We start from the raw sequence: 26,953 nt of genomic DNA, 5'->3' as shown, positions 1-26,953 counted from the left end.
AAGTTTGTATCTTCCTGGTCGAATGCACTTATTGCACCTTATACTGTATGTCGTAGCTGCTAGATTATACTGCCATGTGGTAAATACTCGTGGATGCTGCTTTTGCTCTTTTGCACTTTTTGCATATCATGTATTTTGTTTGTAAAATGTTATTTTCTTAAATGTTTTATGTGAGGGACTGCGGATGGAAATGAGCTCAAAGCTGAATCTGGCACTGTTACGCTTGATACATTTGAATGTTTTAAGTGTTCATTACTGTGCTTTGTCCCTGCCAAATACACGATTAAATAAATAAATAAAATATTGTAAGTCGCTTTGGATAAAAGCGTCAGCTAAATGAAATGAAATAATGTAATATAAGTGTACAAGAGGGGGCAGCAATTTCCCTTTGAAACAAAGTCTCAAAAAACCCCAGTAAAGTAAGAGAACTTAAAAACTAAACGACCTCACCTTCACGAGTAAATATCCTTAATGCCTCATTTCATTCCTCCTCAGAATAAAGGAGGCATTAATCAAATAATTGAGTCATAAACTAGTATTTGCACACGACATGCTGAAGTTACCATAGTGATGCTTGATGTAAATCCTGCACTGTGTTCCGAGTGTGTGCCTGCGGTTTAAAATGTTTTATCTGTGTTCATTTTTCCCGGAGACATCCCGGATCCTGCTCCTGCCGCACGCTCCCCCTGCCACTGATTTATTAGCAGATTAAAGGATCTACTCGAGCGTTTTCTCCTCAAATTAGAAACGTGTGATTTGTGAAATTTCCCCCCGCAAACTGTTGACTATCCGTCCCTGTCCCTGCAACATTAAGAAAACAAATTCCCGCTCCGTTTGACATCGCCGCCTTTATCAATTATTGAACATCACATTGCGCCGTGCCACTGGAGCGCAGCGGCCACACGCAGCAGATTAATGTGTGCAATAAAACAGGATATACATTAAAGATACACGGGAGAGGCGGACCAATAAAGCATCCCATGCCTTCATGAAACACACAAACAGCTGCATGGAGGAACCGTGCACCATGTTAAAATGTTCTGCATATCTTATAGATGTTGTTTGTTAACTCAACTTCAATCTGAACCGTCCGCACACATTTTAAAGAGCCCGGTTCTGTTTTCCCTTTCCTGTAGTTTGTTCTACAGGAAAGGTGTTTATGTCTAGTTTGCTAATGTTGGTGCAGATCCCCACTGGATTGGATGGAATTTAGCAACACAGACGTAGCGCTAATTCTGTCCTGGTCTAAAGAAATTCTTAGTCGATTACAACGAGGTTTTGTCCATGGTTCATTTAATCTACAGATCTTACTGTACCTATAGAGAATTATGCAAACTCTTAAATCTAATCTACTGAAGAAATACAAGTCCAATAAGAACAAAACGACTTTAACGAAGTTAGGCTTTTAGAAATGGAATGGTATATTCACAGAAATATTGAACAAAATATTAACTCTAACTACAAAAGATAAAATATATTGGGGAAATATAACTGCAGATAAAACCCAGTTTAATGGAATAGTAGACTTTTTTTTTTTTTTGATTAAAAAACGTGTTTACATTTAAAAATCCTGCCAATTCAGCAGATCTAAGCACTACGGTTGTTGAGTTAAACATTACCACAGCTGACTGTAACAATGTAAAGAGTTACAAACTAACTAAATCAAATTTCTAATATGGTAAATGGACTGTACTTATATAGCGCTTATAGCCCAAATATAAATTGTATTTTATTGTCAGTTAACCAATCATCTCTCAGAGGGGCGTGGCCAGCAGCATCTCATTAGCATTTAAAGCTACAGACACAGAATCAGCACAAACAGGGCTGAAACAGAGGGGATTATGGGTAATGCTGCAATGATCGGTTTGGTGTTTGGAGCCAAACACTTCAGAGACATGTCCTGTATATATCTGAGACCTGTGATATATCGATGAAAAAGAGGATATTAGGGGACCTTTAAATGAAGAGTTACGGTGTGCATGCAGAAGGACAGATGTACTTACAGGTATTTCTTATTTTCATAGACGTCGTGCAGCTTTAAAACGTGGGGGTGCTCTATGAGTTTCAGAATGGCTATCTCCCGCTCCACCTGCAGAGAAACACAGGAGAAATAATCAGTTACACAAAAACATTAAAGACATTATCTGCGTTTACAGCCAACATGAAACACACTAAAGTTAAAGTCATCATCACACTGGGAAACAGACTGTTTTACCGGGCACCAAAATAAGTAAAGCTTTGACATGATAATCCAATGAGATCCACGAGTGAACAGCAGCATTTAGTTTTAATTGACAGAATCAGAAATGTATTTTACCCGCCTTAAATTGAGTCTTGTGACAGTTTCTGCTTTTTAGAATAAAATAAAAGATACATTAAGACAAAGAGATAGGTTAGTTGTTGAGAATTCATGTACAGTATGTGTTGGAGCTATATATCTCTTTATATTATATAACATTTATTTTCTTGCTGTTTTATAGTGTTTATTGTAAATGTATTCTTAGTTATTCTCATAAGTTAAAGTAGTTTCTATGCTTTTATTTTGAAGGCATGTTTGGGCACTGGGTGATTCGAGCACCTGGTGTAATTGTATATATTGGAGACAGGTGGAAGTGGGAGCTAGAGCACTCGTAGGCAAACGTTTTTTTACCAGGGTGTTTCAAGCCAGCAAAGGAAAGCCATAGGAACGGCTTAAGGAAACGAGGTATAGGAAACCTGTTCGTTGTACTTTGTTATCGGAATAAAATGCACAGATGGAGAACCTTGTCTGGACCTGGATCAATGCCCTGCGTAAGATCTGCTAACTAGTGCCTCAGCGGCTGTATTAATTATACATATAAGTTAATTATCTGTTTTATTTCTATATGACTTTGGCCGCTACAGTGTGTGAGAATTGAAGATGTATCTGTGTTGGTGAACTGTATTGTTTTTTTCCTATGTGTTGATAGTTATTTTATGTATTGGTTTAACATTAGTCCGGTTTGACAGCCGGCCTCTGATCAGGATGAAAGTGGTTGGCAGCTGTAATTCACGTTCTGACCCTCGAGGCCAAACAACGAGCGACGTATCGACGTGGGTTTGTTGAGGATGTCGGATCAGTGTAACACGTTTCAGCTGAGTGGATCAATGGGTGTGAATCAGTGAGGGCCGTTAACAGGTAATCAAACTGATCTCTCCTGAAACATCTCATTGATTTCAGATTCTCATCTCTGGCGGGATTTAAATCACAACCAGTCATCTGACAATTATCGTGCATCAGATTTCTACAGTTAGATTAAAAGGGTTTGGGGACTTCTTTAATACCACTAGGATTGAAATTAATCAGGCATGTGGTGTGTAGTGTGTTCTATCGTTTTTAGTGCATGTAAATGGTCTGCAAAGGCTAAAATGCCTGCGTTCCCTCCTTGCCTGAATCGGTCCATTTGACTTCTTTCTTTACTTCAGGAACATAGTGACATTCCTTTGTAACACTCGCTCTACTATTGGCTAGTGCTCCAACACATTGTACGGATAGGTTAAGGGGCGGGACATCTCTAAGCTGTTGACCAATCACAACAGATGATTTTTTCGACAATATAAATATTCTTCATGAGCCCACAAAATATATTTATTTAAACTCATAACAAAGCTGGTATTTTTTTCGTAATTTTTAACTTCAGGACTACAGCAGCTTAAAGTTGGATTTAGGACTTTTTAATACCAATCTGGGTAAACAATTAAGACGACTTGAATGCATTTTTTACACAGACATTTATTTTTTTAAATCATAATTTCTAACTTGACAAATAATTGTTAAGAATTTTGTAAGACAGATGTACTTTTCTCTTTATTCAGATACTGTTGTATTTTTGTTCTCCCAAATCTATGTTTTGCTATGAAGTCTATGCTTTTGCTCTGTAAAATAGTAAAAGAAAAATTCCATCGTAGTTCCTCAAAGTCCAAGACGATGTGTTTAAAAATTAAATATCTTGTTATCTGAGTCCAAAACTACAAATTCACTGGAATGTGAAGAGAAAGGCAATACATCTACATTTTAAAGACATACAACAATTAACGAATTGATCATTCATCTTTGAACCTAATAAATGTACTCTAATATGTGAACACGTTTCCCCTGCAAGAAGCAGCTAAATCCACATCATAGCTTTAATAACCCAGACTCCCACCTGTGATAGTGACTAATATCTGTGATGCGTTCAGGTGCAGAGCATCAGCCCGTCCTCCTGCCATCTGATTTAATTACCCTCGACATCTCCTCACGTCGGTGTAGCACGGCGGAGGCTAATTAAACACATGTTACAGGAAAACACTCGTTCAGCCCCCTGCCCTCCGTGTGGGAGCAGCCACATTTATTAAGCTCCATTATGACCCATATGGCGCTTTAATATGTGTGATAAAGTGTGTGTGCGTGGCGTGCGTGTGTGGAGAGAAGGGTGCGGTAGAAACATTATCTTAAAAAAAGATGATGGCTGTACAGCAGGAGGACAGCATAAAAACAAAGAACTAGGAGGTCACTTTTAAAAGAAACAATTTTTAAACTTGGCCAATATTTCTGGATTTTCATTAATTTCTGTGAAAAACAAATGACCTTAAATGTTTAAGCGTAATGGAAGATGATGCACTTTTGCATTTTGCATATTGCTAAAATAAAAAAATAGACAACACATCCCAATAATGGCAATGATGGGGCGCTATTGTGTTCATATTGGTACATTTCTACAGGAGAGGAAAAACCATTACCAAAAAGAATAGGGCCTCTTTAAGTGAGTTAAATAAGAACAGAAAATAGGTGAAGTAGCAGCTTCTCCATGTTCGTTCAACCTTCACTTATAATTCTGGATATGAAAGCAGCGATGAAGTGTGAAGTGCGACAGCTGGAGGAGCGATGTGAACTCTGAAGGAGATCTGTGTCGTACAGTGACTCAGGCTTTGCAGTATAGACGGCTTCCTGCTCAGTGAGTCAACTTTGCGACACGTCTTCTACACACACCGACCTTCACTGGACAGCAAAGGAGAAACTGGTATGGTGGTAGATCTGTCTCTATTATTGACAATCGTTGTGTAAATGCAGACATAGACTACTACTGCATTCACATATATATATTTTAATATAGGAATTTGTTTGTATATTTGCAAGTTTGTGTTAAATGAGCTTATATTAGTGCATGTTTTTTTTGCATTTATGGAAGGTGTTTTAAATGTACATTTGCTCATGTATCTTGGTTTCTTCACACAATTAATATGGGACATATTGACGTCCATATATGGTACTCATCAAAAACACATTCTGCAAGTTCACACAAACACACACAGAGTCAGAAACTGTCATAGCAAACACATGCTGCATCTTGCCTTAATATGCAAAACATATTGTGTATCATGTGACCGTGCTGTAGTTCCTTTATAGCCCAACATTAGCCGCCTTTAGCTTAGCGGTGGTGATGTGAAGTCATGTGACCGTGCTGTAGTTCCTTTATAGCCCAACATTAGCCGCCTTTAGCTTAGCGGTGGTGACGTGAAGTCATGTGACCGTGCTGTAGTTCCTTTATAGCCCAACATTAGCCGCCTTTAGCTTAGCGGTGGTGATGTGAAGTCATGTGACCGTGCTGTAGTTCCTTCATAGCCCAACATTAGCCACCTTTAGCTTAGCGGTGGTGACGTGAAGTCATGTGACCGTGCTGTAGTTCCTTTATAGCCCAACGTTAGCTACCTTTAGCTTAGCGGTGGTGACGTGAAGTCATGTGACCGTGCTGTAGTTCCTTTATAGCCCAACGTTAGCTACCTTTAGCTTAGCGGTGGTGACGTGAAGTCATGTGACCGTGCTGTAGTTCCTTTATAGCCCAACGTTAGCTACCTTTAGCTTAGCGGTGGTGACGTGAAGTCATGTGACCGTGCTGTAGTTCCTTTATAGCCCAACATTAGCCGCCTTTAGCTTAGCGGTGGTGACGTCAAGTCATGTGACCGTGCTGTAGTTCCTTTATAGCCCAACGTTAGCCGCCTTTAGCTTAGCGGTGGTGACGTGAAGTCATGTGACCGTGCTGTAGTTCCTTTATAGCCCAACGTTAGCCGCCTTTAGCTTAGCGGTGGTGACGTGAAGTCATGTGACCGTGCTGTAGTTCCTTTATAGCCCAACGTTAGCCGCCTTTAGCTTAGCGGTGGTGACGTGAAGTCAAGTGACCGTGCTGTAGTTCCTTTATAGCCCAACATTAGCCTCCTTTAGCTTAGCGGTGGTGACGTGAAGTCATGTGACCGTGCTGTAGTTCCTTTATAGCCCAACGTTAGCCGCCTTTAGCTTAGCGGTGGTGACGTGAAGTCATGTGACCGTGCTGTAGTTCCTTTATAGCCTAATGTTAGCTTTTTACTTCAAGAATCATAAAGTGGTGTTAATACTTGGAGATGATCCTGCTGAACAAAACATATAAGTATCATAAACGTGTGTTTGCTAGTGGAGTTAAGTTTCTGCAATAATCCAAAATCACATGGAGGAATCCAATTGAACCAGGGGGATGATGGTTAGTGCTAGATCGTATTCCTCCTGGGTTTTAGGCGGCGGAAGTGATGTAATCGTGGATGAGAAGTTGGCAACTTTTGCAGCAACTGACAGCACATCTGGTAGTAAAAGTAGACACATTTAATTTAATTTAGCATGGGCTCTTTGTGACTCTGGAGTCCTGCAGGAAACCTGAGGTCAGTGAACAGGAGTGAGAGGGAGCACACTCCTAAAAAATCTCCCCCCTTTTTTAAAATAAACCTCGTACTGTGTGTGTCACTGTAATCCGAACGCACTCAGTGGCTTTCTGAGTGTTACATCCCATCTGTGCTTTTCTTCTTGTGAGATGTAATTTTTTTTGTCATGACCGAAAGAACGAGATCACGGATACAAGCGGTCGAGATGGGTTTTCTCCGCAGGGTGGCTGGCGTCTCCCTTAGGGATAAGGTGAGAAGTTCGGTCATCAGGGAGGGACTCAGAGTTGAACCGCTCCTCCTTCGCGTCGAAAGGAGCCAGTTGAGGTGGTTCGGGCACCTAGTTAGGATGCCACCTGGGCGCCTCCCTAGGGAGGTGTTCCAGGCACGTCCAGCTGGGAGGAGACCGAGGGGTAGACCTAGGACCAGGTGGAGGGATTATATCTCTTCGCTGGCCTGGGAGCGCCTTGGGACCCCCCAGTCAGAGCCGGTTGATGTGCCTGCTGTCCTCCAAAGTTATGAATTCTCAAAATATTATATTTATGATATTTTTGTGGGAAAATTATGTATTCATGCTCATCTCTTATCCTGGGTGGCAGGTAACGTCACTTCAGCCTAAAACCCAGGAGGTATACGACCTAGCACTAACCGGGAGATGATGCCTTCAGGGTCTAACAGAAAAATACACAATCGCTGCATCCCTCTATTGTCTATATGTCATGCGAGGAAAAAGTTTAAAAACAGGCAAAAGGTCTGGCAAGAAGCTGTGTTAGAAATGGTTATTCCACTTCAGCCTGATGTTAGCTTCACACTCAGCTCCTGAATCACAGCCTGATTGCTCCTCTTAATGAATTATGAGGATTGACTCGCGATGCAGCTTCTAAATCCTCGTTTAATTGAAACACGATGCGGGGCTGAGGGGCACGAGAGGCGATACATTGGAGCATCCCCTCAGTAATCAAACCACCATCTGTTGCAGTCAAACGGCTGCTGTCCAGTGACCAGGCTGAATATCCAGAGCTTTTATGAAGGAATACAAACAGAGAGGATCTAGGACTGAGTCATCAAACACTGAAAAATATTGATCAGGAAAAAGTTATTAAAGTATAAGGACTAACGCCAAAGAAAACTCAACAATATTAAAGATACAATTAAATATATAAAAGGCAAATCTTTACATTTCATAAGCTGGAGATGTGATTTGATTAACACACACAAAGAACACATGATAAGAAAAATGCTGCTAATAAATATCCAGCCAACCTACCCATTGTTTCAGGTATATTATGTTAAACAACCTGAACTCTTCATCTAATCTATAGCTCTGAAATGTGTGTATATATATATATATATATATGGTTGTGGAAAGTAACTAAGTACCCCCCCCCCCCCCCCCCCGTGCTTCCTCTAATGAGCCTCGTGCTGTAAATGCCAGCTCTGACATGTGGGAGCAGGCGGGGTGACGGTGTGATCTCTGAAGAAGTGCTGCAAATGTCAGACTGCTCATCTCAACAGGACACGCACGCATGCACACACACACACACACACACACACACACACACACACACACACACACACACACACACACACACACACACACACACACACACACACACACACACACACACACACACACACACACACACACACACACACACACACACACACACACACACACACACACACACACACACACACACACACACACACACACACAGATGCATATGTTCGGGGAAATATGCACATGACAAAGGCAGAGATAGGTTAATGATGTTAACACATGTGAGAGTAGATAATGGCCCTTCCAGACGCACAGGTCTGTTTCACATTCAGATACACTGTACATATATTTATAGAACATCTCAAAATATCTGATGGTACATTTGTTTAAGGGCTTCTCTGTTTTCAAGGATTATAAACATGATGTCATATTTTACAATTGGTTTCATATTTATCTTTTGATTCTGTATAATGAACATGTTTTATCGTGTTTTAATTGAGGTATAATGTGCATACTTTAAATATTTTACTAGTATTTTCCTTCTATCTATACAGCTTGTTGATAGTGTTGTATACAGTATCTATAATACAATATATATCATATATAGTTTAAAAGCAAATGTTATCTTTACAACTTTCTATATTCAGGAATATTTGACTTATTTTAAAGCATTTAAAAAATGTTTTGATGATATTGCTAATTCAGATATAATTGAATATTGTTATTGTATATTTTCTTTGCAAAGGCTATTTTGAATGTAGATTTATTACAAATAGTTTAAAGCTTATTGTTGGTTGCAGCTTCTTTTTCAATTAAATACTATTTTTATAAAATGTACAAGTATGTATTCACATCTTCTTTGAAAGAGCTTTATTTTTTAAAGATGGATATATTGTTAATATATTTTTGAAGCATTTTTTAATATTTTAATTACATTTTCCATCTATGTTGCACCTTTTTTTAATTCAGAAATACTTGTAAAGCATGTATTCTGATGTGTATAGTATATTCCTTTAGCTTTACAAAGCCTATCTCAAAGCACCAGGAACAGAACAACATCACTGAGTGAGGTACTCAGCAGTCGAGTGTGAAAGCCTTCAAGTATCAGACACAAAGTGCATCACTGGAGGATAAAGACATGTATTTATATGGAGATGATCTGCAAGTTTCCTCTAAAAGGCCCGATGTGTAACACTGAACAAGGGAAATGTAAATGCGTCTTGTTTGGTGAACAGAGGATTCATTCATATGTAAAAAGGAAACTGAAAAGAATCCGCTGCTCGAAGTTTGGGGGAAAACAGAAGAAAGTGAACCTGCGGCACGATATGTCAAACGGAATGAGGTTTCTCGAAACTGTGACCATCGTGTTGAAACAAACACCTGAAACAAATCATGCATGTTTAGGTTTATCTGAATATAAAGAGCTTTGAATATAGATTAAGAGACCACAGGGATTTCAGGATAAAATAAGAAGGAATAAATCATAAATACAGCTTCTTTAAATTCAGATATCATGGAAATGTTGAATAGTTTTTTCCTGTATATTCATTTTTAACCACTTTCTATTTTAAATCATATTTAATTGTGTTTTCGTTCTACGCAGCTTCATTAAATTAAAATATATAATACATATGTTGTAGAGTTGACCCTATGTTTGTTGCATGTTTATGCTATACAGCTGTTATAGTTATTTTAGATGTATTGCACAGATGTCCTCGTGTTCAGTTCCGTTATGCTGCTTCTCAGTCATTCAAAAACATTAAATAGTAAAAGCAAGTCAACTCTATTTCGCAGAGGTTTCCTAATTATTTTTCGGAGATGAATGAATGTTAAAATGCTGGTTCGGCTTCATTGTGTGAAAAATGAGCTAGCCATTCGCAGCCTATTGTCATGACAACAGGGCTTTAGCATCTCCTAAAATAAGACGAAGAGGCGAGGAAGATTAGAGAAAGCTGCAGGGAAACCCCCCAGAACAGAGACGGACCCGGCTAAATAAAGTCAGCAGACGGAGGGAAACACGAGCTCCGAAACAAAAGAGAGCAGGAAATATAAAATATATGAAATTCAACTGAGAGGCAAACGGGGGCATCTGCTGCCTCCATCCCAACGTCCACAACTAATTAAAACTCAACAGGACGGGTATCAGGCGGGGAGGAACGTGACGTGAAAACATATTTTTCTTCCAATTGCCAACTTTTTTAAAAGGAGAAACACCTCTGCTGAACAAAGGACATACAAAGTATCACACACACACACACACACACACACACACACACACACACACACACACACACACACACACACACACACACACACACACACACACACACACACACACACACACACACACACACACACACACACACACACCACACACACACACACACACACACACACACACACACACACACACACACACACACACACACACACACACACACACACACACACACACACACACACCTGCTCTGTGTGCAGCGTGTGGGTGAAGCACTGACAGCCACATGGAAACTGTCAACTGAAACTCGGCTATCGAGTGAAGCAGTGCCGACGTATTTCTTGTAACGCTATAAAGGAACTACAGCAAGGTCACATGACTTCACATCACCACCGCTAACATTCACCAGTGGTGTATTTATTGACATATTTTATGTCGTAGAATAAACATGTCTTCAGCTTGCCTTAATCACAAACCTTACTTCAGGATAACAACGAGAAAACACATTCGGGAAACCATTGACTTCCACACCAGGAACACATGTTTAAATGTGACTTGTGTAAAATCAGAAAACAATGTAATACATGCACCCAATCATTTAGCTATAAAAGACCTCAGGTTTAGGTACGTCACACACACACACACACACACACACACACACACACACACACACACACACACACACACACACACACACACACACACACACACACACACACACACACACACACACACACACACACACACACACACACACACACACACACACACACACACACACACACACACACACACACACACACACACACACACACAGCTTCATAATTAGTCTGACTGAGAGATCACTTCCTCTCTCCATCACACACACACACACCTCAACACTTCCTGAGCAAATTAATTTCCAACATGACTCCAACCTGACTCGACTCGCCTGTCAGCCCACGACTGTTAATGAGCCCCGATGTCTCTCTCACAAAAGCACAGCAATTACTAATATAGCTGCTGCCGACACACACACACACACACACACACACACACACACACACACACACACACACACACACACACACACACACACACACACACACACACACACACACACACACACACACACACACACACACACACACACACACACACACACACACACACACACACACACACACACACACACACACACACACACAAAATCACACTTACCTTCATAAGCACGGACTCGCTGAGCTTTTCTCTGTTGACAATCTTTACAGCGACTTTCTGACACGTCACACAGTGGATGCCGAGCTTCACCAGACCTGAAACACAGAATACGATGTACTTAATATCAAATCATTTCAAGGGATCAAAATGTCTCAACAGCCCTTGATTGAGAAGTCATCGTGGAGCACCAGAAACTGAATCTGACGCAGGGAATGTCCAGGCAATAAAATACGTGTCAACTTGAAACGTCCAGCAGTACAAAGCGCACTAGTGGATATCGCTGTACTTGCCCCGTGGCTTTCCCTGGTCAGAACATTCCTTTCTTCGTTGGGCACCACACAGGGTCGACGGTTGCCCCCTCTCTTAATTAAATAGGTAAATCAACCGCTGCCCAAATCCCCCTAAAGCGACCTTTTCAAAATAAAAGCATTAACAACTATAATTACCTTAAATAATGACGATGAATTATGTTACATAATAAAAAACAATGAATTGATTCAACAACGCTTGGAGGTCAACCCTTTGAGGAACTCTATAAGTCAAGGTCAAATCATTGAGTGGCCCACAACAACATGTCTGACCATCAACGAATTAGAGATCTACGATGAAATACAGTTAGATTAAAACACTCTTCTGTGCACCAGTCCATCCTAAATTAAATACAAAGTTAAATCGTTGAATGTTTAAGGGTCTTAAACATATTGTCTTTCGTCTGTGTCCTTGTCTTTAATATTTGTCCGTGTGTAAGCTGCAAATGGAGCTGCTACTGCAAGAAACATCTGTCCATGTGTCGTCCCCATACCGTCTGTTAAAGCGTGAAATATAGAACCAATCATCACATGAAAATACACCTGGATGTTGTTCTTATGGTCAGGGGTATTATCTGCCACTCTTCACATGTGTATTTTCTTTGTCAGTCTCCAAACCAGGTGGATAGAAATGCACACGTTTTGCATCCTGCTTCACCCGAGTCTCGCTTTCATTACGTACTTCTGAGAACTCTCCACGACAGAAATGTCAACACACTCCACTTTTATCTTATTAAAGCCACAACGACTCCATCCGTCTCCATCAAGAGCCCGACACCAGGGAGAGGCTTTCACTTTGTACCGAAGGTCTGCTGCTGGAAATGCCACTGCGCATATGCACCTCTTCATTACTTTGAGATGCATGTATATTCCACGGGAGATGAGCGGCTGACTGTTTGAAGGGTGATTTCCCTGTGGGGTGTCCAGAGGAAACATCTATAAGCAGCGCGGGGGGGCGATACGGCCGCCTGGGGGCTCTTTAATGTCTCCGAAATGGATCCAAAGAGCATCCTGGGTGACATTCACTGAGTCTCATTGATCTTGAAACCACGAGGATGTGCAGAAAACCACACGTGTGTGTGTGTGTGTGTGTGTGTGTGTGTGTGTGTGTGTGTGTGTGTGTGTGTGTGTGTGTGTGTGTGTGACCCCTTAAGTTACATCTCCAAAGGTAAGCTATCAACCTCTGAGACGATGTAAAGCGCACACATACAGGAGGATTCAGGAAGAACATGCAAGAGACAGAAAGAAAGGCGCGTATACATACTGTGTGTTAAAGTCCACTTTCTGAACACAGCGCCTCAGTCTGAACACACAGCCGTGGATGTTTTATTCCAGTATGAAAACCATAACAGCACTTTGAGTTTGACATTTATCATTGTGCTTCCCGGTTATTAACATCATTATGTGGCTCAGAACCGGGCCCTGAAGTGATAATCCCTGACCTTTTCACATCAAGAACCATCGCTGTGGTTCACTGCCTCGGTTATCACAAAAATAAATCAGCAAGAGACGAGTTCAGGAAACATCTTGTATTTTCCGTTTGAAACATCTTTCTATTTGTAGCCATTGTTTTACACATCTGACCGGCAACAGCAACATATGGAAATATATGGTTATTGAAACAGTGCAGGGTGAGATCTGAATGTTTCAATTAACAGCAGCGGCAAAAAGAAAAGGCTTCAGCCTGGATTTAAAAACAGTGAGAGTTGCAGCGGACCTGCAGGTTTCTGGGAGTTCGCTCCAGATATTTGGATAAGGAAGGATTTGTTTGTGTGGCTTCTGGATCGATTTTAAATATTGATGCATCGTTTGTTCTTGTGTTGCAAGGTGAGTTCCTTGTGCATGAACAATGAAGTCAAGAGACATTAAATGAAGCAGAAAAAGTGTGTTTACATCGACTGGTATGGATTCATTCTCGTTCTTTCGGTCATGACCGAAAGAACGAGATCGCGGATACAATCGGTCGAGATGGGTTTTCTCCGCAGGGTGGCTGGTGTCTCCCTTAGGGATAAGGTGAGAAGTTCGGTCATCAGGGAGGGACTCGGAGTTGAGCCGCTCCTCCTAGTAAGGATGCTACCTGGGCGCCTCCCTAGGGAGGTGTTCCAGGCACGTCCAGCTGGGAGGAGACCAAGGGGTAGACCTAGGACCAGGTGGAGGGATTATATCTCTTTGCTGGCCTGGGAGCGCCTTGGGATCCCCCAGTCAGAGCTGGTTGATGAGGGGAAAGGAAGTTTGGGGCTCTCTGCTGGAACTGCTACCCCCGCGACCCGACCACGGATAAGCGGGAGAAGATGGATGGATGGATTCATGTGATGCGTGCTAATGTTTTCTAGTAGAAACATGTGTCCTATATAGCTGCAACATTATTTTAAATATATGTTTTGTGTCAATCAACACATGCTTGAAGTAAATTGTCAAAAGTCCAGAATATTCGATTTACAATCAAATCATAAAAGGGGAGCTTTGCTATTCAACTCCTTTATTTAATCTATTGTGGTTTCCCTGGAAAGGAATAATTACATTTAAAAAAAAAAAGGGAACCAAACAATTGTTTATCAACTGGTTATCAAGTGTCTTTTCAAGCACAAAGCAAAGCATTTACATCCACCATGAGAGTGGCTCTGGAACAAAGGACTGCAGGGAAACGAGGGCCGTTGACCTGAGCAGCGAACCCTCTCCCGCTGAACAAAGAAATAAATGCCACCTGCAAAACAACAACTCCCACCGAGGCCCCGATGGAGACAAACATCTGCAGGAGATCTTTCAGCGGGCAAATTAAACTCCTGGAATACATATCCACTCGAAGCCGAAAGCAGCTGCTGGTATTTGCGCTGTGGATGAAGTGGATTGACGACGCAGTTAAAAACTAGCAGATACGAAGACAGAAATGTAGACCTGGTGGAGACCAAAACTGAGCTCAAAGGAAAGTAGGACCACCACACCGTTCCACGTGTCGATACAACAATCAGAAGGGAAGTCAAACCGACGTCGAAGAGAAACAGAACTGATTCAAGAACTGGGTTTCATTGACTTCGAGGAGCAGATCTCCTTTTGACTGAATGTCATCGATAATCTTCAGGACGCGTCTATCGTTTTTCCAGTTTAGATTGCACCAAGCCTAATCCGCATTAACGTAGCTCTGCGTGACCGCATCATGGACGTGCAAAGGCAACGTCCCGTGTTAACAACGCTGAAGATATATCACATCTGCTTTAGCTTCGGAAAAAACGATATGCGTTGTTGATCAGTCAGTGAAAAACGTTACAGCGGCAGGACAAATCGTTGTTGTCCTCTGACGGTGCTGAAGAGTACAGAAGGATATACTCACATATTGTTCACAGATTAAGTTTGTGCATGACGATGTTTCTGGAGTTAAAACAAAAGCACCTCGGCATCTGTCCTTCAGCTCTCCAACAATGACATGCCACACGTTGACAACTGATACTGGAGGGAGCGGCCGGCCGAAGTTTCCAGAGAAGTCCCAGAACAAGCCAAAACGTTGCGCAGTGATGTGATGGCGTCACATGACGTCCGTGATGGGAAACGTTCCCTCCGAGTTTCCTTTGATACATCTAAAGGAATATCCCGAGAAGATTCCGGTGAACTATGTACAGTAAACCCGTCTATTAGTATTAATGTTGACAGGTTGTTTGTTGACCTTTAGGGGCGACACATTTCCTCACACCTCCAGCCTCAAATGTGACGACAGTGTTCTCGATGTCAGGTTAGCTTCCAATCACTCGTCAAGTACTTTTACAAATAATTAACAGATGGTGTTTCGTGAACACTAGAGTAGAGCAGCATCGTATATTGTTTCTGCATCAACGTCGGTAAATTAGCTCTTACAAGTCACGCTACAACTTTTGACACTAAAGGAAAACTTGCAAGGTTCCAAGGCGTCGCAATAACTCAACATGTTGTCAAAATATTAGGAAGAAGAATATCGGTTAAAGGCTAGATGTGTTTTGAGGGGAGACAGGAGGATTACGGTTCACTGTCCGCAGCCCTCCTATCTGACCCTGTCAATATGGCTTCTCCTGTGTAATGTCCTGTGTATGTCACAATCAGCTGTCTTAGGAAGTCATCCTTGCATCACCCCCCCCCCCCCCCCCCCCCGTTATGTTTTGTTTTAGTTGTTACGTGTTTTGTTGTTTTTTCTGTTATCTGGAGCAATGTCTGTTTATTTTATAACTGAAAAAAAAAAAAAAAAAAAAAAAAAAACTAAATGTGTGTTTAATAGCATTTTGAATGAAGTATTTTGGAGCCATAGTGATATCCCAACCTATAAAGTACTACTCATACCAAATTGTATTCTGGACAATTTGCAAAACATCTCTTTCGGTAAAGAATCTCTTTAAAGATGCAACCATTATCATTGTAATGAATTTTCTCAAAGATATTGAGAAAATGATGCACAAATGATTTCATATCGCAATTGCAATATCAGTCAAATTATTCGCAATCCCTTTTTTCCCCCAAATCATGCGGCCCTATATTGCTCTTTCTATTGACTAAAAGAGTCTCCAATCAAATACAGTAGCTACAATGAACAGCGTATTTTTCACACTTTATTTTTTTCGACCGTGTAAAACCAAAGAAAATACAAATGATACAAACATGATACAGTACAAATTAATGCAATAACAAAACAACATATTTAATTAATAATTGAATAATCTGTAGTATTATTGTCTGATATCAATAAACAACAAAGCTTTAGCTAACCACACGTCCGCAAAGGGACACTTGATGTAGAAGGTCTGCACCAAGCCTGGACCTGATGACTCGCTAACATGACGCTGTGTCTCCAATAGAGAACACGTTTCCCCCTCAGACATAACAACGAGGCGTCGTGGAGAAATGTGCACATATACATTAAGAAGGGCTGTTGTGTGACGATGGAACAATGTCTATAGATAGTGTGTTCTATCTTCTGGCTGTGTCCTTGTTATAAGCAAAAGGTCTTTTCAAAAGAATCTTTAAAATTGTGTTGAGACAATCCCAAACTATCCTCAACAAAAAGCAGCATCTGGACGGAGAGAGGAGCAGCAGAGGGATCTGTCAGTCAGCGAGAAATCTGATGATCCATCTCACATTTAAATCACAACAACAGAGCTGTTCCATGTGCATCCCCTTGCAGAGAGGAACGTCTTTGCATTATTCATCTGCACTCGGACTGTGCAACATGGACAACAATCAGCTTTAGCACTGTGCAGCAATTCAACTGCGAAACACTAATTTCAGGATTATAGATTATTTTCTGGTTTGCATCAATATCTTATTAATACTTTTACATCGAATGTAAACATTGTTACATATTTATTGTTGTTATATATCAAAGTACACACTTCTAATGTTTAACAACATATTTGTATTCTATTTTGTTTTATCTTCTTATTGTACATGTTTACTTTAACTTATTATCTTTATATTAACTTTTTTTTCAATTTCATATGTTTTTATACATATTTGTATTATATTTTATCTTTCTTTTTTGCTGCACATTTTTACTTTAACTTCTTATGAGTACATAAATAATATTGTTGTATTATAATTAAACTTTTAGTGAACAATTATACTTCTTATATTTCTATAAATATTATTATATATTGTAGTTTTTATTTTATGGAAATGTTTTATGGACATTTTAACTTTAACTTCTTATGTGTACATAAATAATATTGTTGTATTATAATTAAACTTTTAGTGAACAATTATACTTCTTATATTTCTATAAATATTATTATATGTTGTAGTTTTTATTTTATGGAAATGTTTTATGGACATTTTAACTTTAACTTCTTGTGTTTTTATCAATATTACTATTTTAGTTTATTCCTAAATAGTGTAAATGTCACCCAATTTCCTCGGGGATAAATAAATACAAAAGACAGTGAGACAGTGTTGACGCTCACACACACAGTCAATAACTTACTTTCCTGACCTCATATGAACCACACATATAGGAATACCTTCAAGTGTGCCCTGTGTGTGCACTCCGATCAGCCATTTGATGGCATTCCCCAACAGTAAGGAGGTGAGAGCCCCCGCCGCACTGACACATCGATTGAAACGCCGCTTCTTGTTTACCATGCAGGCGGAGAGGTATTCCTCACCGAGGCTAACGTGAATAAATATGTGCCTGAACATTGATTTCATCCCATGAATTAAGCATCGCCGACCGCTCAGCTGTCCCACCAGTGTTTCCAGATCAGTGGAGAAATATTGGATTTGAAATGATCAAGGTTTGGTCGGTCAGCCGGTGGTTTTCAAAGCAGGTCTTGTTATTGATATTTGCAGTAAATTAAAAAGGGAGGGCAGCGTACGGGAGTGGACACGATTCAGAGGAAGAAGCATGCTTCTTGTTGCCAGAGGCTCTTCGGTCTCATCAAGGCCTTCTCGACTCGACACCAGGCATGTTTTGTAAATTAAACATGAGACGCAATGTTTAAATAAAATATGATATGCTCCTAACAAGCAGTGGCTCATATACACACAGGTCAACTGGATGCCATCACAATGTCAACCTTGACTGAATTCACCTTTTTCTAAAGAATAAAACCTTTATTTTTGGTAATAGGAAAATGATAAGGAGAGTTAAGGAATAGAAGCAGAACTATATGCCTACGTGTCGTGTTGATTCAATGCATATAACCCAAAACACACAGGTGAAAACAATACCTATACCAGATACATACATTCATTTTAAAAGTACTGGTCGGTCTAAGGATAGCAGCAGCATAATGCCGAGCAATTAAAAAGCAGCAGTGTTTGAAAATAGACACAACATGTCATGTCCTGCTGTTCCCAGATCACACTGCCTTAAAATAACACACAGATCCCCGGTGATGAGGATGATGACTCAGCACGTTAATATAAATGAAAGACATTATTGTAATGTGCATACAATGAGGCCCTAACAGACCTGATTACACTGAGCATTATTAGGTTTTGGCTAATAGGAACCCCGTGGAGCCCTAACTTGGAGGAGACGCCTAACTTTTTCTAGTGTTTTAATGATATAAAATATAATAAAGTTAAAAACGGACAGAGATGACCTGACATTTGCTTACCTGTTATTTAAAAAAGCAGGAAGCAGCCATCCAATCAGAGGAGAGCATAAAGAGAGAACAGGAAGCAGACGTCCAATAAGAGGAGAGCAGAGAGAGCGGGAAGCAGCCGTCCAATCAGGGGAGAGCATGACGAGAGAACGGGAAGCAGCCGTCCAATAAGAGGAGAGCATGAAGAGAGAGCAGGAAGCAGACGTCCAATAAGAGGAGAGCATGAACAGAGAGCAGGAAGCAGCCGTCCAATCAGAGGAGAGCATGAAGAGAGAGCAGGAAGCAGCCATCCAATAAGAGGAAAGCATGAATAGAGAGCAGGAAGCAGCCGTGCAATCAGAGGAGAGCATGACGAGAGAACGGGAAGCAGCCGTCCAATAAGAGGAGAGCATGAAGAGAGAGCAGGAAGCAGACGTCCAATAAGAGGAGAGCATGAACAGAGAGCAGGAAGCAGCCGTCCAATCAGAGGAGAGCATGAAGAGAGAGCAGGAAGCAGCCATCCAATAAGAGGAGAGCAGAGAGAGCGGGAAGCAGCCGTCCAATCAGGGGAGAGCATGACGAGAGAACGGGAAGCAGCCGTCCAATAAGAGGAGAGCATGAAGAGAGAGCAGGAAGCAGACGTCCAATAAGAGGAGAGCATGAACAGAGAGCAGGAAGCAGCCGTCCAATCAGAGGAGAGCATGAAGAGAGAGCAGGAAGCAGCCATCAATAAGAGGAAAGCATGAATAGAGAGCAGGAAGCAGCCGTGCAATCAGAGGAGAGCATGACGAGAGAACGGGAAGCAGCCGTCCAATAAGAGGAGAGCATGAAGAGAGAGCAGGAAGCAGACGTCCAATAAGAGGAGAGCATGAACAGAGAGCAGGAAGCAGCCGTCCAATCAGAGGAGAGCATGAAGAGAGAGCAGGAAGCAGCCATCCAATAAGAGGAGAGCATAAAGAGAGAACGGGAAGCAGACGTCCAATAAGAGGAGAGCATGAAGAGAGAGCAGGAAGCAGCCGTCCAATCAGAGGAGAGCATGAAGAGAGAGCAGGAAGCAGCCGTCCAATAAGAGGAGAGCATGAAGAGAGAACGGGAAGCAGACGTTCAATAAGAGGAGAGCATGAACAGAGAGCAGGAAGCAGCCGTCCAATCAGGGGAGAGCATGACGAGAGAACGGGAAGCAGCCGTCCAATAAGAGGAGAGCATGAAGAGAGAACAGGAAGCAGACGTCCAATAAGAGGAGAGCATGAACAGAGAGCAGGAAGCAGCCGTCCAATCAGGGGAGAGCATGACGAGAGAACGGGAAGCAGCCGTCCAATAAGAGGAGAGCATGAAGAGAGAACAGGAAGCAGACGTCCAATAAGAGGAGAGCATGAAGAGAGAGCAGGAAGCAGCCGTCCAATAAGAGGAGAGCATGAAGAGAGAGCGGGAAGCAGCCATCCAATCAGAGGAGAGCATGAAGAGAGAGCAGGAAGCAGCCGTCCAATAAGAGGAGAGCATGAAGAGAGAACAGGAAGCAGACGTCCAATAAGAGGAGAGCATGAAGAGAGAGCAGGAAGTAGCCGTCCAATCAGAGGAGAGCATGAGGAGAGAGCAGAGAAGAAGAGACCAATGGTTAGCTCTTGGCACAGACATCTACCTGGCAACAGATGATGGCGACACGCTGGCATCCAATCAGCTTGGGGCTGTTTGTTTAACTACTGTAAAGTCAAATACTTTCATTCTGCTCCACTAAAACACATCCAGAGAAACTGAGGATGTGTGTCAAGGTTAGCCTCCCCTCCTCTATCATTTCACTCCCCCTCCTCACCCCCTCCGTCTCCCCTGACAATCCCATTGAATACATTGAATATGATTTCCCTCCTCCTCCTCATTCTAACAAAACCAGTTTCCCTTTCTCCATTAATGAGGCAATCAGCTCCTCCTTTTTACTCCTCCTCTTCTCCCTCCGTCAGCATGAATAGAGTGGGAGGAGAGGAAGACGAGGGAGGCAAAGGAAGCAGGTCAGGATTCGAGAGGAAGAGGAAGAGTGTAAAAGGTCTAAGGCAGGGGTCTCAAACTCAAGGCCCGGGGGCCAAATCCGGCCCGCGACTTCATTTTATGTGGCCCCGCAAGAGCTTGCAAAGAATATAATATGTTTATTATACCGGTTACGTTCCGCTTTACAGAAGCAGGTTGCCCATAAACTACATGTCCCACAATGCATCTCGTTTTGTGACATGCGCACTGAAGAGACTTGCAATTATTTGCCCTGGACTTCTGCTTTCAGACGTAGTTAATTGCTAAGTTATTATCCCATCCGATAATAATCCAATTCAGAGGCAATAATGTAATATAATACATTATTTTATATTTATATTATATATTTATGTCGTTACAACCGGCCCTTTGAGTGCAACCTTTATGCGAATGTGGCCCGTGATGAAATTGAGTTTGACACCCCTGGTCTAAGGCATCTATTGCTATAATCAAATAATATAACACAAAGTAATCTAATTCTGTATAACCAGTTGCTTTTACTTTTGGAACTTAAATTACATTTTGACGCTTATCCTGTTTTACCTAAGTATGATTTTGTCGCCAGGACTTTAACCCTTAGACGCACGAGTGACTGGACCCTCTTCCATAAGTGGGTCAAAAAGGACCCGTATTAGAATAATATGTGTTTTCATGCCATTTTTGTCATTTTGGTGAAGAAAAATCACTTATTTTGGTTCACACTCGAAATATTTTACATTTAATTTTTCACTATTTATAATTGTAGACATTTTTTTTACATTTGAAAAAAAAAATTCCCATAGGACTCCATAGGAAATGCATGCGGGTCATTTTTGACCCACTTGGGGTAGAAATACAAAAACTACAATTTCTTCAAATGTAAATCAAAAATGTGAATGGCATGATATCCATTATGTAGGACTCAGATGAGGGTGTACTGTTATGTGTGGCTGTGACATTATGTTTTTATTATGAAGGGCAGAACATCTATTTGTATTTTTTTTTTTTTAGAAAGGGTCATATAAGATTGTATTCTTCTCCCTGCTCCTTTTCGCTCAATGGTGTGTTTATAGAGACATGTTTTGTTGGCAATCATTGTACATTTGGGTATGCGTACCATGAGCAGGACAAATACAAATGAAATGAAATGAAATATCCAAAACATGTTTTTTGAGGAATATGAAATGATAAAAAAATGTAATAACAAAGATACTTCAAAAAACCACCTCACCGGGTCCAAAAATACCCACTTATGCATCTGAGGGTTAACTGAGTATTTCTACACAGTAGTATTGCTACTCGTACTCAAGTACAAGATCATAGAGTACTTCTTCCACCCCTGGATTGACACACGCTAATGATCACCGTAAACAATATAAGATATCTGAGTGATATCTGTGATGTTGCGTCATAGGATTGGGAGTTTAGCACTTCTATCCTTCCTCATTTGGCTGAAGCTTTCCACGGTTCTTATTCTCATCCTCCTCTCTCTCTCTCCAGTGGCTTCATTACTGAGCTGCTGATTCCCCCTCAACCCTGTGAGTTACATAAAACTGAACTCATTAAAGTTTTGGCATTCTCTGGCCTTGACAACATGTCCTTCAGATTGCACGTTGCAGCGAGACCACTAACTACTACCATTACGTGTCCTGGCCTGAGAGCCGTCGGAAAGACTCGATATCACGGAGGTTTCCGAGCGTATGAATACACTATCGGCCAGATGTACAGGAGGGATGTATGGCTGATCGATTTCTTTTGACAGTTTAAATTACAAAGTAAAAATCGTCATGTTGGCCTTATGAGGCAGAAGTGGGGGTCTGTCTAAAGAGTCATGAGATAGGGGTCTCAACAACCATTAAAGGGGATACTCTGCTCATTTTCAGGTTCATATCAGTATGTAGTGTCTCTACTTTAAAGAGTCCTCTCCTGCTGATGTTCAGGTGTATATCAGTATATACTGTCTCTACTTTAAAGAGTCCTCTCCTGCTGATGTTCAGGTGTATATCAGTATGTAGTGTCTCTACTTTAAAGAGTCCTCTCCTGCTGATGTTCAGGTGTATATCAGTATATACTGTCTCTACTTTAAAGAGTCCTCTCCAGCTGATGTTCAGGTGTATATCAGTATGTAGTGTCTCTACTTTAAAGAGTCCTCTCCAGCTGATGTTCAGGTGTATATCAATATGTAGTGTCTCTACTTTAAAGAGTCCTCTCCTGCTGATGTTCAGGTGTATATCAGTATGTAGTGTCTCTACTTTAATAGTCCTCTCCTGCTGATGTTCAGGTGTATATCAGTATGTAGTGTCTCTACTTTAAAGAGTCCTCTCCTGCTGATGTTCAGGTGTATATCAGTATGTAGTGTCTCTACTTTAAAGAGTCCTCTCCTGCTGATGTTCAGGTGTATATCAGTATGTAGTGTCTCTACTTTAAAGAGTCCTCTCCTGCTGATGTTCAGGTGTATATCAGTATGTAGTGTCTCTACTTTAAAGAGTCCTCTCCTGCTGATGTTCAGGTGTATATCAGTATGTAGTGTCTCTACTTTAAAGAGTCCTCTCCTGCTGATGTTCAGGTGTATATCAGTATGTAGTGTCTCTACTTTAAAGAGTCCTCTCCTGCTGATGTTCAGGTGTATATCAGTATGTAGTGTCTCTACTTTAAAGAGTCCTCTCCTGCTGATGTTCAGGTGTATCAGTATGTAGTGTCTCTACTTTAAAGAGTCCTCTCCTGCTGATGTTCAGGTGTATATCAGTATGTAGTGTCTCTACTTTAAAGAGTCCTCTCCTGCTGATGTTCAGGTGTATATCAGTATGTAGTGTCTCTACTTTAAAGAGTCCTCTCCTGCTGATGTTCAGGTGTATACCAGTATGTAGTGTCTCTACTTTAAAGAGTCCTCTCCTGCTGATGTTCAGGTGTATATCAGTATGTAGTGTCTCTACTTTAAAGAGTCCTCTCCTGCTGATGTTCAGGTGTATATCAGTATATAGTGTCTCTACTTTAAAGAGTCCTCTCCTGCTGATGTTCAGGTGTATATCAGTATGTAGTGTCTCTACTTTAAAGAGTCCTCTCCTGCTGATGTTCAGGTGTATATCAGTATGTAGCGTCTCTACTTTAAAGAGTCCTCTCCTGCTGATGTTCAGGTGTATATCAGTATGTAGTGTCTCTACTTTAAAGAGTCCTCGTCTGCTGATGTTCAGGTGTATATCAGTATGTAGCGTCTCTACTTTAAAGAGTCCTCTCCTGCTGATGTTCAGGTGTATATCAGTATGTAGTGTCTCTACTTTAAAGAGTCCTCTCATGCTGATGTTCAGGTGTATATCAGTATGTAGTGTCTCTACTTTAAAGAGTCCTATCCTGCTGATGTTCAGGTGTATATCAGTATGTAGTGTCTCTACTTTAAAGAGTCCTCTCCTGCTGATGTTCAGGTGTATATCAGTATGTAGTGTATTTACTTTAAAGAGTCCTCTCCTGCTGATGTTCAGGTGTATATCAGTATGTAGTGTCTCTACTTTAAAGAGTCCTCTCCTGCTGATGTTCAGGTGTATATCAGTATGTAGTGTCTCTACTTTAAAGAGTCCTCTCCTGCTGATGTTCAGGTGTATATCAGTATGTAGTGTCTCTACTTAAAGAGTCCTCTCCTGCTGATGTTCAGGTGTATATCAGTATGTAGTGTCTCTACTTTAAAGAGTCCTCTCCTGCTGATGTTCAGGTGTATATCAGTATGTACTGTCTCTACTTTAAGAGTCCTCTCCTGCTGATTTTCAGGTGTATATCAGTATGTAGTGTCTCTACTTTAAAGAGTCCTCTCCTGCTGATGTTCAGGTGTATATCAGTATGTAGTGTCTACTACTTTAAAGAGTCCTCTCCTGCTGATGTTCAGGTGTATATCAGTATGTAGTGTCCTACTTTAAAGAGTCCTCTCCTGCTGATGTTCAGGTGTATATCAGTATGTAGTGTCTCTACTTTAAAGAGTCCTCTCCTGCTGATGTTCAGGTGTATATCAGTATGTAGTGTCTCTACTTTAAAGAGTCCTCTCCTGCTGATGTTCAGGTGTATATCAGTATTTAGTGTCTCTACTTTAAAGAGTCCTCTCCTGCTGATGTTCAGGTGTATATCAGTATGTAGCTGTCTCTACTTTAAAGAGTCCTCTCCTGCTGATGTTCAGGTGTATATCAGTATGTAGTGTCTCTACTTTAAAGAGTCCTCGTCTGCTGATGTTCAGGTGTATATCAGTATGTAGGTCTCTACTTTAAAGAGTCCTCTCCTGCTGATGTTCAGGTGTATATCAGTATGTAGTGTCTCTACTTTAAAGAGTCCTCTCCTGCTGATGTTCAGGTGTATATCAGTATGTAGGTCTCTACTTTAAAGAGTCCTCTCCTGCTGATGTTCAGGTGTATATCAGTATGTAGTGTCTCTACTTTAAAGAGTCCTCTCCTGCTGAGGTTCAGGTGTATATCAGTATGTAGTGTCTCTACTTTAAAGAGTCCTCTCCGTATGTAGTGTCTTTACTTTAAAGAGTCCTCTCCTGCTGATGTTCAGGTGTATATCAGTATGTAGTGTCTCTACTTTAAAGAGTCCTCTCCTGCTGATGTTCAGGTGTATATCAGTATGTAGTGTCTCTACTTTAAAGAGTCCTCTCCTGCTGATGTTCAGGTGTATATCAGTATGTAGTGTCTCTACTTTAAAGAGTCCTCTCCTGCTGATGTTCAGGTGTATATCAGTATGTAGTGTCTCTACTTTAAAGAGTCCTCTCCTGCTGATGTTCAGGTGTATATCAGTATGTAGTGTCTCTACTTTAAAGAGTCCTCTCATGCTGAGGTTCAGGTGTATATCAGTATGTAGTGTCTCTACTTTAAAGAGTCCTCTCCATATGTAGTGTCTTTACTTTAAAGAGTCCTCTCCTGCTGATGTTCAGGTGTATATCAGTATGTAGTGTCTCTACTTTAAAGAGTCCTCTCCTGCTGATGTTCAGGTGTATATCAGTATGTAGTGTCTCTACTTTAAAGAGTCCTCTCTGCTGATGTTCAGGTGTATATTCAGTATGTAGGTCTCTACTTTAAAGAGTCCTCTTCTGCTGAGGTTCAGGTGTATATCAGTATGTAGTGTCTCTACTTTAAAGAGTACCTCTCTGCTGAGGTTCAGGTGTATATCAGTATGTAGTGTCTCTACTTTAAAGAGTCCTCTCCGTATGTAGTGTCTTTACTTTAAAGAGTCCCTCTCCTGCTGATGTCAGTGTATATCAGTATGTAGTGTCTCTACTTTAAAGAGTCTCCTCTCCTGCTGATGTTCAGGTGTCATTCAGTATGTTACAAAGTGACTGTCATATGTTGCAGAAGTAAACAAGGAGTCCAATGGAGACGTTTCAGGCCAGGGGTGGATTTTAGGCTTTTCCGAACATGAACAATTACCTTTATTACACACCACAGGAGAGGAAAACCCCACACCCTAAAGGCTAAAGGAATATCTAAAAAGTTGATAAAAGTTGTTGTTGGCCTTTCTGACCTCTAACCAGGTCAAACATGGACATACCAGAGTATGCTGACGCACCTCTTTCTCACGAGGTAGAAGAAGGAGTCGCTCGGGGAGAAACAGGTACACGAGATGTATGCTTCTGCTCAGCGTGACGCCACTTTGAATTCAACAGCATTAATAAGTTGGTGATATTCAATTGCATTTTTTCATACCTCCCTCGGTGGCATTCATTTGCCGTTTGGCTGTCTTTCCATACGTTCGAATTCTCATTTCCATCCAGTTTTCGGCCCCGCTGGTTATTATTTCCACCACACTGGCAGCCAATTACATTTCAATTACCCTCAATAATAATTCTGCACTGAAACACCTCGAACAATGAAACTCCTTTCTGGATCATGTTCTGTCCCGACGCCCTGACGCTGCTTCCATGATACTGTCTGAGAGCAAGAGCCCCAGACCGGAACATACCAATCCTGAGGGAGGACCGCGGCTTCCCTCCTGGAAAGCATAATATATGAAGAATAAAAACACTAGTTTA

General features: G+C 41.2%; 1 protein-coding gene across 4 annotated transcripts in view; it reads right to left on the bottom strand.

Annotated features, from left to right (window-relative positions):
- LOC117441370 (serine/threonine-protein kinase BRSK2-like) overlaps positions 1 to 26,953 on the bottom strand; it is a 106,134-nt gene that overhangs the window by 43,939 nt on the left and 35,242 nt on the right. For all 4 annotated transcript variants that reach the window (XM_034077532.1, XM_034077533.1, XM_034077534.1 and 1 more), the window contains exons 2-3: positions 11,604 to 11,698; positions 2,004 to 2,089 (exon numbers count right to left, since the gene is read on the bottom strand). In XM_034077532.1, coding sequence (XP_033933423.1) covers positions 2,004 to 2,089; positions 11,604 to 11,698 — 181 coding nt within the window. The remainder of the gene's footprint in view (positions 1 to 2,003; positions 2,090 to 11,603; positions 11,699 to 26,953) is intronic.

The sequence above is a fragment of the Pseudochaenichthys georgianus genome, chromosome 3 (assembly GCF_902827115.2).
Source record: "Pseudochaenichthys georgianus chromosome 3, fPseGeo1.2, whole genome shotgun sequence".
Lineage (NCBI taxonomy): Eukaryota > Metazoa > Chordata > Actinopteri > Perciformes > Channichthyidae > Pseudochaenichthys > Pseudochaenichthys georgianus.
Note: the sequence above shows the minus strand (reverse complement) of the source record. Positions and strands in the feature narration are given on the sequence as shown.